This window comes from Lolium rigidum, chromosome 1 (genome assembly GCF_022539505.1).
Source record: "Lolium rigidum isolate FL_2022 chromosome 1, APGP_CSIRO_Lrig_0.1, whole genome shotgun sequence".
Classification (NCBI taxonomy): Eukaryota; Viridiplantae; Streptophyta; class Magnoliopsida; order Poales; family Poaceae; genus Lolium; species Lolium rigidum.
Window position 1 is genome coordinate 76,616,387 of NC_061508.1, and position 18,393 is coordinate 76,634,779.

The 18,393-nt window shown below is 50.0% G+C and overlaps 1 protein-coding gene across 1 annotated transcript; it reads right to left on the reverse strand.

The window, feature by feature from the left end:
• Positions 1 to 3,223: 3,223 nt before the first annotated feature.
• On the reverse strand, positions 3,224 to 4,704 carry LOC124647675 (UDP-glycosyltransferase CGT-like). The gene has a single exon (XM_047187584.1). The coding sequence runs from the start codon at positions 4,702 to 4,704 to the stop codon at positions 3,292 to 3,294; it is 1,413 nt and encodes a 470-aa protein (XP_047043540.1). The 3' UTR covers positions 3,224 to 3,291.
• Positions 4,705 to 18,393: the final 13,689 nt, after the last annotated feature.

The following is an 18,393-nucleotide window of genomic DNA, read 5'->3' on the forward strand; positions in this document are numbered from 1 at the left end:
CACCTCTGCAGAGTGTATCAAATTGTGGCTGTAACTCCTTGTTTCGGGAAGGGAACTGCGAACGCGGCAGGAAAGGAACTCCATGAAGTTCTAGTCAACCTGTGAAGACTGACGGGCATAGTTTTCATAATAAAAGAAACCTTTTGAAGAAATGATTATGAAACATGCATTGACCTGCGATTTCCTGATCAATGGTCGTAGCTAGTGCATCAAACACCTTTTACTCTTTTAGAACTTGCTGAGTACCTCTGTACTCACTTTCTTTCGACACCCTTGCTAGACTGTGATCCGGAAGTGGAGGCCATCAACGATGGAGCACCGGAAGGAAGCTACGAGCTGGTCTACGAGGAACCTGATCTTACCGGCGGAGTTGAAGGAGTAGACTATGGGATAGTCTACGGACCCGATGACACGGAGGTGGAGGAGTAGTGATGAACCCTAGCATCATAGAGCCGAGCAGCGTAGAACTTACTTAAATAAGTTGTTGAGCTCTCCTTTATATATGGTTATAAGTTGTAAGTGTACTTAAGTAGTATCTTAGGGTGATCTCATAGGACCTGTGAGAATACCAACTTGTTAAGACAATGTGTGTAATAATATATGGAGTGTTATGACCTGCAATGTTTCTGTTGTACCACTCTGAGGGATATGGCAATTTGTGAAGAAGTCTCTTCTCAAAGATCATATCAACGACTTGTATACTACAACATGCAGTGGTATGCTGGGTCACCGCATTGATCCTCTATAATAGTCAAGAGTTGTTTCTCTTTCTCGTAGTGGCGTCCCTGACGACATGTTTTGTTCCTAAAATAAATTAAGTAGGGATGTCGAAGGTGAGACAATTGCTGGGTTGAAATATGTTGTCGAACTAGAATTAAGGAAGTTGAAGAATACAACAGCACATCATACATTAGCAGAGGTGTGATGACGAGGATGATAACAAGAGGGTTTTGAGTAAAAAACAAGTAACCTTCTCAATTTGCGTACTCACAATGTAATTATCTCTGTCACTTCATGCATAAATTTTTATTGTCGTATAGCGCCATGCCTAAGGTTAAAGAAGAATGCATTTTCTAAAACAAGTTGTTTTATACATTCGTGACAACGCACGGGCATTCAACTAGTGAAGTTAAAATATAGGAGTATCTTTGATATGGGAAACGTTTCAAATCGGCCAACCGATCAGCCACATCGATCGGTCGTTGCGGCACGCGCTGAATTTTCGGTGGCCCACTACTCACCGGTGAATAGTCGTGCGCTTCTTTTTCTCCTACTACACGTCGGATCCAATAAATAGGCAGTAGCCGCACACGCACCTACACTATGCCTAGCAATAGGCCTGTCTTCTTCCCGCTCCTAGCTAGTAGAAGGCATGTTCCGATGCAACCTGCTGCCCCTGCATCCATGTTCACGTGGCCTATCCCTAGCTAGCTAAAATATTGTGATCTGTTGTAAAGTTGTAAACAAGTTTATTATTATTTGTGCAGACTGTCGCTGTCTATTTGTTGTAAACATATAAATTATTTGTTGTTTTTTATTTTTAATTATTGTTGTAAATATGTTGCTGAGTTGTTGTTACTATTTTTTTTGTAAATACCCAATTTATTTCTCAAATTAGTTGACAATCATTGTTGAAAATACTTTACTGATTTGTTGTAAATGCCTAATTTTTTTGTAACTTTGCTGATAATTATTATTTGTAAATACTTTACTGAGTTATCGTAAATACTCATTTTTTGTTAATTTTGTTGATAATTATTGTTGCAAATACTTTACTGATTTATTGTAAACATATTTGTGGTAGGGAAATCATTACTGATTATTATTGTGCTGAAACTATTATTTTGTACTAAATTATTGTTAACACTTGTTGTAAACACCTTAGCATGATTAATTTTATTGTAAACACCAATTAATTTTGTTGTATGAACAACACAGAACAATACACGATGGGTGCCTACGAAAAGTCACCATGCATGAGGCTGGTGCCAACGCGGTCGATAGCGGGGGCGCTATCGCCCGTGGCGGGGCGGGAGGCGGGCGGGAGTGGGGCGGGACGGTAGCGGCAGGCGGCCGGGCCGGGCGCCGGCGGTAGCGCCTGGCTGCCGCCGGCTACCGCCGCGTTGGCGGCGTGAGCGAGGCGGGAGGGAGGCGAGAGGCGGGCGGCGGCGGCGGCGGCGCGGGCGAGAGTGGGGGCGATAGGAGGTAGGAGACGACACTGGTCGGTTTTTATTTTTATTTTATTTTCTTTCCTTCTTTTATTCTTTAAATCTCAGTTTTTATTTTATTTTCTTTCCTTCTTTTATTTTCTTTCCTTTTTTTACTCTTTCAGTTCAAAATACAAACACAAGTAAACACTTGTCATATAGGCTATTTAGAAAAACAAGAAACATATTTTGTATTTTTATTAATTATTATGTAATCGGTAACATTTTTAGTTGAATAAAATAATTTTCTTGCATTATTTTGAATGTCTACAAAAATTCGAGTGAAATAACTTAATGTGAAAAAGAAATGGTGATGTGGAGGAGATAGAAGTGAGAAATGACACTATAGCCCGCGCATTGGCACCGTGGGGTGAGAGTGAGGGAAAAAGCTGACGTGGCGGGTGAGAGTGAGGTGAGGCATTGGCACTATACCTGGCCATGGGCAGCCCGGCCCGGCCCGAAATTTCCGGGCTTGGGCCAGCCCGAGCATGCTGGTGGGCCGGGCCTGGGCTGAAAATTTAGGCCCGATGACTATGATGGGTCGGGCCTAGGCTTGACAAATGCATGAAATAAGGAAGAGGCCCGGCCCGAGGCCCGACGAGCTTTTGGTGTGGTGGGCCGGGTTTGGGCCTAAAAGTTAGGCCCGATGGTCGGGCCGGGCCGGGCCTGGGCCTGGGTTTTTTGCGTCGGGCTTTGTTAGGCCCGGCCCGAAGAATGCCCAGGTATAATTGGCACCAGCCTGAGACTTGGCCCAACACCTAGCTACCAACGAGTCTAGCAGATTCAATACTCCATAAAATTTTCTTGGTCCATGCACTGTGAGCTACGGGAGAAGCATCCACACAACCCGACAGCGACGTGACGTGCATGCAACAGGCGTAGGACTCAGCACGTGAAAAGCATCAAGTCAAGAACAACCAAGACCCTTGGATACGCATCGGAGGGCTGTCACACGACCGATCCGAGGAACGGAATCGGTCGGCCGACGCCTAGCACGGCCCGGAAGATCGCTCAGTTACTCTGCATGTGTGCTCTGCTCCTGCTGATGCTCATGGCTGCTTCCTGGACGAAGAATGGTCAGTGTTCACGGTGAATATATCGCTGTAGCACACCGTCGCACGAGCTCAGCCAAGCTCCGGTAGCTCGTCCCGCCGCTGGCCACGGCCCTCGCCGCGGCATCCCGCACCGTCGCCGCCTTCGTCCTCAGCGTCTCGTCCGCCACCACCGACCTCACCGTCTCCGCGATCTCCTCCGCCTTCACCACCCCCTCCTCCCCTTCCCAGCTCCACGCCTCCGCCCACGCGCCGGCGCCGGCCCGCGCCACCACGCCCGCGTTCACCCGCTGGTCGGCGAACCTCGGCCACGCCAGCACCGGCACGCCGCTCGCCACCGCCTCGGTCAGCGAGTTCCAGCCGCAGTGGCTGAGGAACATCCCCACCGCCGGGTGCTTCAGGACATCCCCTTGCTCCACCCACGCCTTGGTCACCATGCCCCGCCCCTGCAGACGCTCCAAGAACCCTTCGCCGAGCATCTCCCGGAGATCTGCGCCGTCGTCTCTGTCCACCACGGAACCCTTCACCACCCACAGAAACCGGCAGCCGCTCGCCTCCAACCCGCCGGCGAGTTCGCCGAGCTGCACCGGGGCCAGCGCCTTCCGGCTGCCGAAGCTCACGTACACCACCGACCGCTCCGGCTGCGCGTCCAGCCATGCCGTGTGATCAGCGGCCGCTCCTTTCGTTGACGGTTCTCTTGTCGCCAGAAAACTCACCGGGGTGAGCGGCCCAACAGTGAACACTGGCGGGAAACCGGGGACGACCGTGCCACTCCGCAGCGCAGCCACGGCCTCTGGCTCAAGGCCGTCGAACGTGTTAACGAGGAGGCCGTCGGCGTCAGGGAGGCTCCGGCCGTTGGCGACGAACTGCTGCGTGAAGAGGTTGCCCCGGTCGTGCAGCGCCTGCGGGAACCAGGACCTCGGGACGCGTCCCACGCCGGGGACGTCGGCGTCGCCATTTTCAGCGGCGTCGAGGTAGGTGGGGAAGTAGGCGTAGAAGGAGAACATGGTGGCGGACGCGGTGAAGAAGACGTAGCACGGGAGGCGGAGCTTGTTCGCCAAGGGGATGGCCACGGAGGCCAGGGAGATGTCGGCGACGAGCGCGTCCGCTCCCGCGGCGGCGAGCAGCGGAGGCAGGAGCAGCGGTGTGGCACGGCGGGCGGCCTCGTAGTGCGCGTAGAACGGATCGGCGCCAGAGAAAGCAGAGGTGTCGAGCGGCGGGAGGCGAACGTCGATGCGGCGGACGGCCGGGAGCGCGGCAAAGAGGGAGTCGAGGTGCGCGGACTCGGCGGAGGAGACGGTGGGGAGGAAGGTGACGAGGGAGACGTCGCAGGCGTGGGAGGAGGACGAGAGGGCGGCGGCGAGGCGGCCGAAGGGAGCCAGGTGGCCCATGCCGGCGCTCGGGAGGAGGACGATGCGCGGCGCCCGGACGGAGCTGGAGGCCATGGTCGAACACCTGGCGGTTCCTGCGGGGCGCCGGTTGCCGGGTTGCTAATACTTGTCTGATTCTGAACACTGCGCAGAGGTGGCTTGATTAGGATTTATCTGAAAGTGCAGTGGAGTGGCATCCAAGAAAGCGGCTCATTAAGTAGCTGCAAATTCAAACACGAACTCTCACTGTCTTCTTCGGTTCTACCTACTGCCGACTGATGATGTTGATGGAAATGGAAGGTTCAGTCATGCAGCGCCGGGCATGTCTCTGCTCAAACATACGGTGATATTTTCCTGCACCATGAAATGCAACAACTTCTGTACGAAGGAGAGCGGCGATTGTCCCGTGCATGAAACATTAGCTTTCCTCGCGAATTCTCATGTTTCATAGTTTCTAAACATAAGGAAATTTTAATGTTGCTTGCAGCACGAATCTAAAAGCAGAAATCAAAGTGAATCGAAGGACAACCACGTGCACGGATGTCGTGCACATGATATAGACATTTCTGCTGTATGAAGAGCACCGCTGTCTCCACCAACTCTGTCACCAAAACAGCAACATCACTTGAATCTCTGACAACGAATCCACCAGCACGTGTTGATTTGGCGAAGCTGCCATCAATACTTCAGTCTTCAGATGAGTATCAATTTTCACAAGATTGTGAGCTCACTCACTCTCAATTCACTAAGACCATCTCCAACCGATTCCTTATTTTTGGGCACAACTTTCTGGTTTTAGCGACGCCACTTTATGTTTTTGCCATGAAACCGGCCACTACTATTCTAGATGCCGTAAAATATGGACGCGGCCACTTGCTGCTTTTCCAGATGTCTGTTGACTGCCAAAACCCACCGGCGGGCAGCGGTCTTGTCAACACCGTAGAGCCGGGAAGAGCCTAGAGCTGCGGCTGGCTGAGACCCCTCCGAGCGACGGCCCGCAATGCTCTTCTCGGTCACACGCGGCGATGCGAAGTGCAAGGGCGTGCCACCGACCTATACCGGTCGGGGAAGGTGATGGGGATGCCTCGCTTAGTTTCCGCCGGGGCATACATGTAAACATTAAATACGAGCCTCGATCGGCTCTCGGGTTATCCCGTGAATCGGCTCAAAGAGCCGATCCACCCATGATTCGTACGGGGTGCACGAATACTTGGTGGTCCTGGCTGATCAAGATAAAGCTAATGAGATCTACGACGATTTAGGATTTTCACCGCATAATCGGATCATCCTACTCCGAGGTTGGGCCTCGCGGCCACGCACGGTGCTCGTAAGCCGATCCTAAACAAGGCCTAAAAACCAACATGAAGTTGATCCTCGGAACATCCCGTTTAGGACTTGCGAACGCCACCCTACGTGCCACTTGGATCCCCCCCCCTTTGTAAGGCCTAACTATTGCAGATATTAAACTAATCCTTGTAGAACAAAGAGCAATCGTAACGGATCAGATCTACTAAATAATGATCAAGCGGGGTGCCGCCCCCACACCTGAGATAGGTGTGAGGGCGGCTAGATATGCAAGGGTTGCACTACGTAAGCATGCTCAAACGAAGAACAATGCTAACCCTAACACATCTAATGATAACTACGTTGCTCGCCATCAAAAGCGCTTCAGTACGAGCAACGCATGAACAACGTGGAGCTTGTGCTGCCTAGATCGCAAGATGCGATCTAGGCAGCATGTCGCTTACCTGATAGAAACCCTCGAGACGAAGGAGTTGGCGATGCGCCGAGATTGGTTTGTTTTTGGGGTTGAACGTGAGTTGTTGTTTATTCCATAAACCCTAGATACATATTTATAGTCCAGGGGACTTTCTAATGTGGGCGTGCACTAAACCGTGCACAAGATAAACTCTAACTTTTAATCTAGATACAATCTACTATACTTAAAGATACACGGGCAAACTAGCCCAAATTCTCCGTGTAAGGCCGTTTCAAAGATCTTCCATATGTAATCTTCCAAGCCCATCTCTCCAACGGCCCACCTCTGGATTTGTCCAAAATCTGGTGATAACACATGCCCCCCTGGTTTTGGAAATGATATTTCCAAAATCATTACGTTTTTCTTTCGTCGGGTCATGTCATGGCAGAGCAGAACCATTGCAGCATTTTTCGTCGGGACATGTCATGGCAGAGCAGAACCATTGCTCCGCACAATTTGACCGTTGTCTTTGGGTACTGCCTCCTCGAAAACTGCTGTGGCATTGAATTTTTTCACCGTAGCCCCCTTTTATTTAACCGCTCTGAGTGATTCGCCATTTCACCATCCTGCTCTGTCCTGGCCATCGGTGCCAAAAAACCCTCAAAACTCCCACAGCCATGTCTTCCTCTTCCTCGTCGGTCTTCCACGACTCCTCCTCCGTGCTTTCCTACGGGTCCTCTTCCTCCCGTGAAATGCCACCGGACATCCGCGCCCCAGAAGCATGGGACCTGGAAGACCACGCCTCCTCTGTCTGGTCCGAAGATGACCAGTCCCTGACCAGCGGGGACGAAGATCTTCAGTTCCTCGCCATCGGGGAACTGGAGTCGGAGAGCGAGGACGACCAGTTCCCCGGGACGGCTGCCCCGCCTGCGAAGAAGAGGAAGAGGAAGACGACGGCGACGACGACGGCTCCCTCGAGGGTTACCCGCCAGCGAAGCGCCTCCGCATGTGGTGGGACGACGACAGCAGCGACGATGAAGACGAAGATGAAGCTCCCGTAGAGGGCTATGGGAGCAGCGACGAGGAACCCATCGGCAGTAGTGCCGATGAGAGCTCTGAGGATGACGATGAGGGCAGTGACGGCCCGTAGATAGGACCTCTAGTATAGGGTCAATAGTAGTAGATGGGGCAATGTATCCCCTAGTACTCCCTTTTGAGAGCAATCAGCTCTTAATGTAAGAAATCCCGCCTATCAATGAAGAACTGTTCCCCAACTTGATTTTGCCGATTTCTTCTGAGTTTTAATTGAGCCGATTCACCTCTTCTACTGACCTTGCCGATTCGTCCCCCTTGCCAATGTGTAATGAGCCGATAACAACACATCGGTCCTTCGACATTCAATCTCCTATTCTTCAACTCCTTAGCGAGCGCTCATTGTTTTGTGAAGAAGATTGCAACGAAGATCAACCGATGGTACTTCAATCGGTCCTTCAATAGAGCATCTACCAGGCCTGTTGCCCCCCGAGTCTGAGCCAAGGCAAAACAGAGACGAGGATACGCAAACGAGCTGTATAGACCTGGGCTTGATCGTGTGTGGGGAAGTTCCTTACGCAGCATCAGCCATTTCGAACACAAATCGGCTTCTCTGAGCGGAAAACCTTCAAGGCGAGCTGCCCCCCGAGCTTCTAATGCAATCCATCCTTGACCTGATCCGCCCGCCCATGCTGCTCCTGATATTGCTCTTGAAGAAATCTCCCTTGCGCTCCATTGACCCTCTGATCGTAACAGTTATCCCCCTTGAGTCGATGGCCATGCATCGGCTGTTATATCCTTAAGTCGATGCCTGCTGCATCGGCTGTGTTCGAAAATTTTCGAATTTTCATATATATAATTTCTTTATTTGGCCGATTTCCCTTAATCGGCCCCCAATGTTTCCTTGCACGTATGTTCTCACATGTTTATCCGCACATGTTCATCTGATTATATGCCCCCGAGCCGATACTCGCTGGATGACTGCAGATATCGGCTTGTATGGTTAGCCGAGGCACCGCACTTGTACGTCGGCTCCGCAAAAATCTGCGCTGACTCTCGTATGCCGACGTAGTCACTGTCCCGTAGATCGGTGCTGAACGCAAGCAGAACATGTGGTGAAAGTAATTTTGGCCGATTGCTGGAATCGGCCTCCATATTCATTGGAGAGCTGACTGAAGGTCCTGTAATGTCCCTTCATAAACTTTTTGGGGCCGATCACAAGGATCGGCCTCGCCTGGTTTGCTCATTGGTCTAGTCTTGCTACTCGGTTAGGCTGGATAAAACCAACCCAACCTCTGACTTGATGCGCTTGCTATCGTCCACCTTGAGTGCACCGTAGGGTCGTGGAGCACTAAGCTCTGTCGGCAAGACGAGTACCATGTTTGTGCCAGTCGATGTCTCATCATCGGCTTTCCTCTCGCTTGGGCGCCACTCCATTTTCCGTGGACGACCCTCTTCATCCAGGGTTCGCCGAACCTTTGCAGCCGGATCAGGTCGTGCCTTCCTTAGCGTATGCGGGTATAACCTTTCGGCTTCCTCCGGGCCGCGCAATCGCTGAACCCTGCGCTTTTGGGAACGGCTGAGTCCGTCGAGGCACCACCTTGGCCGGTGGTACCTGTCTTCTTCCACTTCTCCCTCGTCTTCCGAATCCTCAAGATCTGCCCAACGAGGTGACTCGGCGCGTTTGCTTTGTGGCGGGAGAGGCCCTAGGCGCTCGAACACGGACACGTTGGCTGCCTCCTTCTTTTTCGATTGCATTCCGGGCAATTGCCGATTGTGGGCAATCGGCTCATTCCTGAATCCCAGCGAGTGTACGAAGAAAGGGCGGTCCCGATGTCTGGCGTTGTCATCTTGCTCCCTTGATGCTTCCGTGGCACAGCGCTCGTGCTCCTCCTCATCGCGATTCTGCCGACGATATCTTCGGGCTTCTCTAGCCAGACGATCTCCTCTATCATCGTAATTGGGCCGTCGGCGTTGGTCATACTGACTCACATATTTGTTGAGGAGGTGATCAGAGAGGGGTCGCTGATATCTTATATTCTTCACCTCTCCCTCGGTGACATAGCGCTTGCCATCATGACGGAGCCGATCGCGTGGAGCGGCCTCCTCTGTATCCTTGCTATGAGAGCAGCTGCCCTCATCTCCATCTTTGCCAGAGTGGTTTCCGGGTCCTACCATGTTGATGCTGAACGAGGGACCCGGCTGGCAACCTTCGAGGTAGGTGATTTCTACCATGTTAACGGCGGGGAAGGGTTGGGTGTCGACCTTCATGGCGTACTGGTTGAAAATTAGCCGCCCCTTCTCTATCGCCGCTTGGATGTGCCGACGCCACACCCGGCGGTCGTTGGTGGCGTGGGAAAGCGAGTTGTGGAATTTGCGGTACGGCTTTCCGTTTAGCTCTTTCGCCGTGGGGAACTTGAGACCTTCGGGAATCGTCAACTCGTTTCTCCTTGAGCGAGGAGGTCGAAGATTTGTTCGGTCTTGGTTACGTCAAAATCAAATCCCCCGGGCGGCCCCGGTGGCTTTACCCATTTGCAGGCCACGGGGTTCCCCCCGAGTCCACTCGGCCATCTGCTATCTCTTGGTCTCCCGCGAGCACTTCATCTTCCTCTCGTACCGACCATGACTATCGCACGCTTGAACTTGTCTTGGTACGAGTCGGGTGGCGCTGTTCATATGCTGATAGTTTCGAACCATGTGCGCCGGCGAGGGATAATCTGCTTGGGAGGCCATGTCCTTGAGCTGTGTTGCAAGGCCTGCCACTGCCAACTCGATCGCTTCCTTTTCGGTTATACGAACCGAATAACATCGGTTCCTAAGATTCTGAAGCGGCTGGATGTATTCTGTCACCGTTTCCCCGCGCTTCGACGTAGTTGTGCTAGATCGGCAATGCCGGACTCGGAAGCTTCGAATGGTATTGCATATGGAACTGTTCTTCCAATTGCTTCCAAGACTGGATGGAGTTTGCTGGCAAAGAGGTGTACCATCCAAAAGCCGATCCCGTGAGGGACTGTGAAAAGAGCCTCACGCGTAGCTGATCCGACACCGAAGCCGGTCCTAGTTGAGCCAAATATCGGGCCGACGTGCTCGATGGAGCTGGAGCCATCTGATCCACCGAATTTGGAGAAGTCGGGGAGCCGATATTTAGGTGGCAGCGGGATCATCTCGTAATCGTCGGGGTACGGCTTGGAATAGCCGATCGCCCTTCTTTTCGGCATCATGCCGAACTGGTCTCTCGGTATGGTGCCGATCCGATCCGCTTGTGCTTGGCCGTAGGAGTTGTACTGCGAAGATTCGCCGGGGTGGCGTACTTAGCCAGCCATGTTTGCTTTTCCGGCTCCGAGCCAGCTGCAGGAGCTGGGCTCGGGAGTTTCGTCGGTGTGGCGTATTTAGTTAGCCACGTCTGCTTCTCAAGCTCCGTCGCCGACGTTCCTCCTGTCTTCGCCGGAGTCCCCGATGTTGTGGCCTGGTTTGTGAGTGCCCAGTCACCACAATCCGGCACATACATGCACGCGTATCCTTGAGGGATCTCCTTAGGCGCCTCCATTAAGAACTGGTAGTCACTAGGGTCGCCACCAATCCTGTAGACGAGGAATGCCGGTGTAGTCGGCACTTCGGCAGGTGCTGCCAACGCATATGGCAGCGGTGGACGGGACTGGAGTGGCAACTCTCCTTGATGAGTCCCGAGAGCTGGTCCTGACGGCGAGTACTGGTGGCTCATGATCTCCTGGATCACGCGCAGAGCAACACGCTCCAACACGTTGACCAGGTTCTCAGAGTGGCGGTGTAGCGAGTGAGCCACCAGGTAGTTGATCTCCTGCCGCAGACCCCTGGTGCGTTCCTCCGACGGGGTAGAGAGGTCTATCCCATCGAGCGCACCTTGCGGTGAGAACCCCTTCCATCTGATGCCATGGGAACGGGTTCTCTGGAAAGAGCCGATGAGGTCGGCTTCGAGGGTGGCCTTGATCTCGTTGTATTGCTTCTTGAGGTCGTCAGGCAGATCCTCGTAGGTGACTGGCGTGCTGTCCGCCATCTCGGATGTAGATGGCGATGTGGTTGATGTAGACGATTGTCCCACCGGGCGTGCCGAGAATGTGTTGACTGCCAAAACCCACCGGCGGGCAGCGGCCTTGTCAACACCGTAGAGCCGGGAAGAGCCTAGAGCTGCGGCTGGCTCGAGACCCCTCCGAGCGACGGCCCGCAATGCTCTTCCGGTCACACGCGGCGATGCGAAGTGCAAGGGCGTGCCACCTGACCTATACCTGGTCGGGGAAGGTGATGGGGATGCCTCGCTTAGTTTCTGCCGGGGCATACATGTAAACATTAAATACGAGCCTCGATCGGCTCTCGGGTTATCCCGTGAATCGGCTCAAAGAGCCGATCCACCCATGATTCGTACGGGGTGCACGAATACTTGGTGGTCCTGCTTGATCAAGATAAAGCTAATGAGATCTACGACGATTTAGGGTTTTCACCGCATAATCGGATCATCCTACTCCAGGTTGGGCCTCGCGGCCACGCACGGTGCTCGTAAGCCGATCCTAAACAAGGCCTAAAAACCAACATGAAGTTGATCCTCGGAACATCCCGTTTAGGACTTGCGAACGCCACCCTACGTGCCACTGGATCCTCCCCCCCTTTGTAAGGCCTAACTATTGCGAGATATTAAACTAATCCTTGTAGAACAAGGAGCAATCGTAACGGATCAGATCTACTAAATAATGATCAAGCGGGTGCCGCCCCCACACCTGAGATAGGCGTGAGGGCGGCTAGATATGCAAGGGTTGCACTACGTAAGCATGCTCAAACGAAGAACAATGCTAACCCTAACACATCTAATGATAACTACGTTGCTCGCCATCAAAAGCGCTTCGAGTACGAGCAACGCATGAACAACGTGGAGCTTGTGCTGCCTAGATCGCAAGATGCGATCTAGGCGACATGTCGCTTACCCGATAGAAACCCTCGAGACGAAGGAGTTGGCGATGCGCCGAGATTGGTTTGTTTTGGGGTTGAACGTGAGTTGTTGTTTATTCCATAAACCCTAGATATATATTTATAGTCCAGGGGACTTTCTAATGTGGGCGTGCACTAAACCGTGCACAAGATAAACTCTAACTTCTAATCTAGATACAATCTACTATACCTAAAGATACACGGGCAAACTAGCCCAAATTCTCCGTGTAAGGCCGCTTCAGAGATCTTCCACATGTAATCTTCCAAGCCCAACTCTCCAACGGCCCACCTCTGGATTTGTCCAAAATCTGGTGATAACAATGTCCAATACCACGACACGGGGAAACTCATTTTCCATCTTCCCTGCTCTCCACGCACTAGAGTAGCCTTGGGATTCTTCCACCTTTGTCCGGACCATCGATGACCGCTCCGCCGGAATAGCCGACCACAGTTAGTCTAAGGTTTGGCGCCAGTGTAGTTTAGGAGTAGATCTGTAGGTTTTTCTTCTTCATTTTGGCTTGATGCCAGCATTTGGGCGTTTTCCCCGTAGTGAAGACGATCTCCGTGCTGGATCCAAGCCGTCTTAGGGTTGCTGCTTGCCATGACTCTGCTCATATGGTTGGAGAGAGGTCGTGGTGAGGGCGACTCCGTCTTCCTCAATAACTTGGTGGCCATAGGTTCTGTTCCTTCCCGATGTTGCTGCGAAGAAGAAGCTCTCCTAGCCGGCCGAGGTGGCGAGGAGGAGGGCCAAATCGGAGCAGCGAGGTGCCCTGCTGCTTCCCTCCTGGCTGGCCTTGGTGGTGAGGGGGAGTTGAGGCTTGGTGGACTGGTTTTGGATCTGGGAGGTGGATCCTTTCCTCTTCGCCATTTCAACTCGAGGTGGAGGAGCGCTCACTGCAATTTCCCCTGGTCTGCAATGGTGGTGAGGAGGGAAGCGGCAGTGGAGCGGATCTTTGGCCGACATGGCGGCCCCTTCTTTACCTCCAGGATGGAGGCTCTTCTTCGTATCCTTCGTATGAGCTCGACGCTTCTCCACCGCCAAGTGGTTTGTCCCCGGAGGAGGAGGAGTGGCCGCGGTCTGCGGTGCATCGTCGGATGCATGTTGTCAAGCGCTTTGGCATCGGATCTCGACAGTGACGTCTTGAGATCGCCGACGGGAGGTGGCGGCGGCACCCAAGGATCTAATTGCTTTTAATCTTTTCGTTCTAGGGTGTTTTCTGTATTTATATATGCCCTTCCTTCAAATTTTAGGTTTCTTAGTGCGAGATATGTAAAAGGACCTCTTTGTAATATCTACCCACCATGTGTGTTCAACTGAATAAATCGATGGGGTCTTCTAGACCTAGCCCCGGTTCAAAAAAAATACTACGGCACCACAAACACAACTTTGCAACATATATGCAGAAAAGAGGTCCGTGACTTTAGAAGGAACACCCTACAAAGAATATGGGAAAAACAATCAGGCCTAGGGAGGTTGGACGCGCGCGTCCCCGCGACGGCACGTAGATCGGACCTGGTCCTCATCCTCGATGACTTGCTCCGTGCGCTAGCTAGTTATGTTCTCCTTCTCTGGAAGTTGGTGCAGAGCTCGCGCATGAGGATGGTGTAGGATATTGTTTGGGGCGGGATGCGAGGCTCATGCGACGAACAGACGGAGGAGGTGGTTGTGTGACAGTTCCACAGACACGATAGAGGCAGCAATCGCGACGAGCATGCGGAGGACGCCGGTGCAATTTTGTGGACAAGGTAGAGGCATCAACTGCGATGAGCACGCATTGAACACCAAGGCCCATGCGGACGTGATAGAGGCTGTGACCACCCATGGCACAGAAGAAGCGGTGTAGCGACCGCGCGCTGGTCATGTCGCGGAGCCGACGGTGGGCAAACATTACCTTTTTGATCTGCTTGGGAATCGAATCCATATCCTAGATTTTCTATTAGAAGTTCTAGCAACATGTGATATACATGTGATATATTTATTTATCAACAGTAAATGTGAAAAGTTATGGATGCAATAAAGCAAATTTCATGTTGATAACTAGTTCCTTAACACCCTAATAAGTACATCATAAACACCTTGTTAACTAAGTAATAAACATTTTGTCGACAACATAATAACTATGGTGGTAATCAAACATTAGCAAGACTTACATAACATCGTTATTTGAGACGAAAATGCTAGTTCATTTGATTTTCAAGTGATATTTATTTAAGTTGAAAGTGGTAGTTCATTTGATTTGCAAGTGATTTCCCCACTCATTATTTGCCCCTCTAAAAAATCACTAGCCTGAAAAAGGGAACTACGAAAAAATTAGTCCAACTAAGATGAATATCGGTACTATATAACATCTTCTTATATAACAGATGAGAGTTTTCAAAAAAGGAATTTTGAAAAAGTTAATTGTAAAAATAGTCTTGAACAATTATCTTGTCCCTAAAAATTATAGACCCGAATGAAAAGAGAATTGTAAAAATGGCCCTACACACCCACACCCTCACGTGATATCCTCTTGCCGGCCTTGCTCACACAAACCGCCGGACGAACGAAGCCCCTCTTAATCATTCTTCATGTCAATGCCTTTAAATTTTATCAAGTAGTAGAAAAGAAAAATAGAAAAAGAAAGAGAACAATAGAAAAAAAATAGCACTCAACTTTGCTGTGCAGCCCAGCAAAGGCCGAAAGGGTAGCCAGGGCAGCCCTTTTACCCAAACCCTACCAATCCCATCCTCCAACTCAGGATCCAGATCGCACGACCTTACCCCTCACATAGCAGCACAGGCAAGCTCACCACCGACGCACACCTTCCCTCGTTCACTCTGCCTCGCCCTATCCCCTCCTCCCTGGATAGAGCTTTTTGATGGGCAGAGACCCCTTCTCCCTTTGCTTTGGTCAACGGAACACTATGGTATTTGTCATAAAGTTTTTTTGGGGCGCTGCCCTATTATGGAATCTTTAGAGCATGTCGACTCGCCCTCCCCAAAGGCCCCTAATAGCAAATTTTGGGGCATCGACGCAAAAACAGTTGCCCGGCCACGGTCCCCAAATTTGTTTTTCCGCCGGCGTGGCCCAACTCTTCATCCGGCGCCCCTAGGACTAACCCAATCTATAGGCGGGCTAGCGGGGGCGCCGGCGTGGCGAGAAAATTATTTTCCAATGCGATGGAATCAGACGACGAGGACATCATGGCCGCGCTCATGGATGATGAGCTCACAGTTGCGGCTGCTACCAGGGAGGCCGCTGCATACGACGAACATCTGGCGATCCTCGTCTCCCTATTGGCCATGATCGACGAGGAGGACAAGCCAACCATTGGTGGCTCTGCGCTAGGGCACCGCAAGAGCAAGCCAAGGTAGAGGATGGAATGCTACTGCATGCTCTACGCCGACTACTTCACCGACGACCCATTGGACGGCGATACCGTATTCCGCCGTCGTTTTAGATGAGTAGGTAGATCTTCCTGGAGATAGTCGAGAATATGAGGGTGATTGACTACTTCAAATTTAAGAGAGACGTTGCTGGCGAGCTTGGTTTCTATACAATTCAGAAATGCACGATGTCTCTTCTGATGGTTGCCTATGGAATTGCAGGTGATACACATGATGACTATTTGCGCATGGTAGAGTCCACGACCATTGATTGCATGTATATATTCTGCAGGGCAATTGTGGTGGTGTTTGAAAAGACCTATCTGCGCACACCCAATGTGGCAGACACAACTCGGATCTTGGCACAAAATGCAGAGAGAGGTTTACATGGGATGCTTGGCAGCATCAACTGTGTACACTGGGCATGGAAGAACTGTCCATTTGCACACTATGACATGTATAAGAGACACAAGGGTGCATGCAGTGTGGTGCTTGAGGCAGTGGCTGACCAGGACCCGTGGATTTGGCATGTGTTTTTCGGGATGGCAGGATCACACAATGATATCAATGTGTTGCAGTGCTCCGATGTGTTCCAGAAGCTTGTCAAAGGTAATGGCCCTACGGTGTAGTTTGAGATCAATGACCACCAGTATGACAAGGGCTACTATCTTGCAGATGGCATCTATCCAAGATGGTCAATATTTGTGAAGACAATCTCAAACCCTATACATGGAGGGAAGAAAACTTGGTTTGCTCAAATGCAGGAGGATGCCAGAAAGGATACGGAGAGGGAATTTGGTGTGGTGCAAGCTCGCATTGCCATTGTCTAATACTCTACTCTTACATGGTCCAAAGAGCAGATGTGGGAGGTCATGACATGTTGTGTCATACTGCACAACATGTTCATCTAGAACGAGCAGGAATTTCCAGTGTTTGACACTGAACCATATGAACGGATGGGTCCTCTTGCGAATATTGATCACAATGTGCCTCCTACATTTGATGCTTTTCTCGCTAGGCGTCAAGAAGTCTGAGACTCCAACACTTATCACCAACTGCAAGATGATCTAGTAGAGTATTTGTGGATTCTCAAAGGCGACGTCTAATTTATTTATTTGTTTGGCATTGTGATTTAAAATTTAAAATTTGTGTGGTTTGATGAACCTAAATTATTTGTGTGCTAAGTTGAACTAGTTGAATTATGTCCAACATTTATTTAAGTTGTAATAAGTTATCAAAATTTATTTGTTATTTAAATTTAAATTAATTATATATGAAATTGTATTGGAAGCGCCTTATGGAGGGTACGACTGAGCGCTAGCATGTCCCTACTTTTCAATTTGCGTCGGCGCTCTCCATACAGTGCCTAAAGCAGCTGCGCTAGACGCAGTATGGAGAGAGCGAGTGGAGATGCTCTTAGACATGCTCTAAGACCAGCTCCGAACCGTTTCAATATTCGATCTTTTTGGTGAATGACATCAGGAGTGTAGCTGATATAAGCAAGGTAATCAAATACTGGGGAGTAAAGTCCCATGTGATCATGGCGGAAACGAGTAAGAATTTTAACGAACTCAGGTTGATAAAAGAGGAAGTAAAGTCCTATGTGCTCACTGCACACCCTCACTTTTTTGTGTTTCTTTTTTATATATCCCAAATTATATGATATATGGATTTGAAACTTTGCAAGTCAATGAAGCATAACAGCTACAATGTGGGAAATTTATTAGAAATTATTTATGAAATTTTAAATATTAAAGTATTTAAAATTCAAAACAATTTCTTTAAAGATACAATGTTGTAGAAAAAAACATACTAGTGGGATTTTGTGAGCATGGAAATATGGAAAACCTTTAAGGGCCTAATGTTTGACTGCTAAGTTATATTTTAAGTGTGGTATTCTTGTTTCACACATGATTTTAGTTGCAGTTTTTTCACGTATTTAGTATTTTGCAGATTAAATTGTTGATTCCCACATATGCTAAGTTGCATTTTGCAAACGGTGTTACTATTTCACACATGAGTTAAGTTGCCTTTTAAGTATAGTAAATTATTTTCTGCACATTTTCTAAGTTATATATTGGAGAGTTAATTGTTGCTTCACACATGTACTAAGTTGCACTCTGCAGATTGTACTATTTTTTGCAAACGGTGTTGTTGTTTCCACACGTATGTCAACACTACATTACAGAAAAAAAAAACTAAGTGGACAATCCTCGACCCGATAGGTTAGAAACTTGGCAACTATGTACTCGATAGGCCAGTGACACTCTACCATCCCTTACGACTCGACATGTAAGCAGTGCTCTACCCCTCCCTCGCGACTCGCCATGCAGAAGACGTGACATATTAACAATTACTTTTTAATGAGTGCAACAACTTTGTCTATTCTAGGTTCAACCAATTGGTAATAACTGCAATTAAAACCCTACATGCAACAACTTATTTAAGGAGTGCAACAGCTGAGGTTTCTCTAGGTGCAACCTAGTGAGCGATGATTGTAATTAAAACACCACCTATAGCAACTTATCTAAGGTGTGCTAAGACCCATGCCCATTATTGCTAAGTTCTATACCCTAGTGCTAAGTTTCTTATCTCATCTGTGAAGTTGCATACCTCTACATCAGAGTGACGACAACTTATGTAAAAAGTGGCAATAACTATAGCCTGCACCAAATGCAACCTAGTGAGGGAAAGTTGCAACTAAAACCCAC

Excerpts from the sequence above, each read along its gene's own strand:
- LOC124647675 (XM_047187584.1), bottom strand. The coding sequence starts at position 4,704 with ATGGCCTCCAGCTCCGTCCGGGCGCCGCGCATCGTCCTCCTCCCGAGC.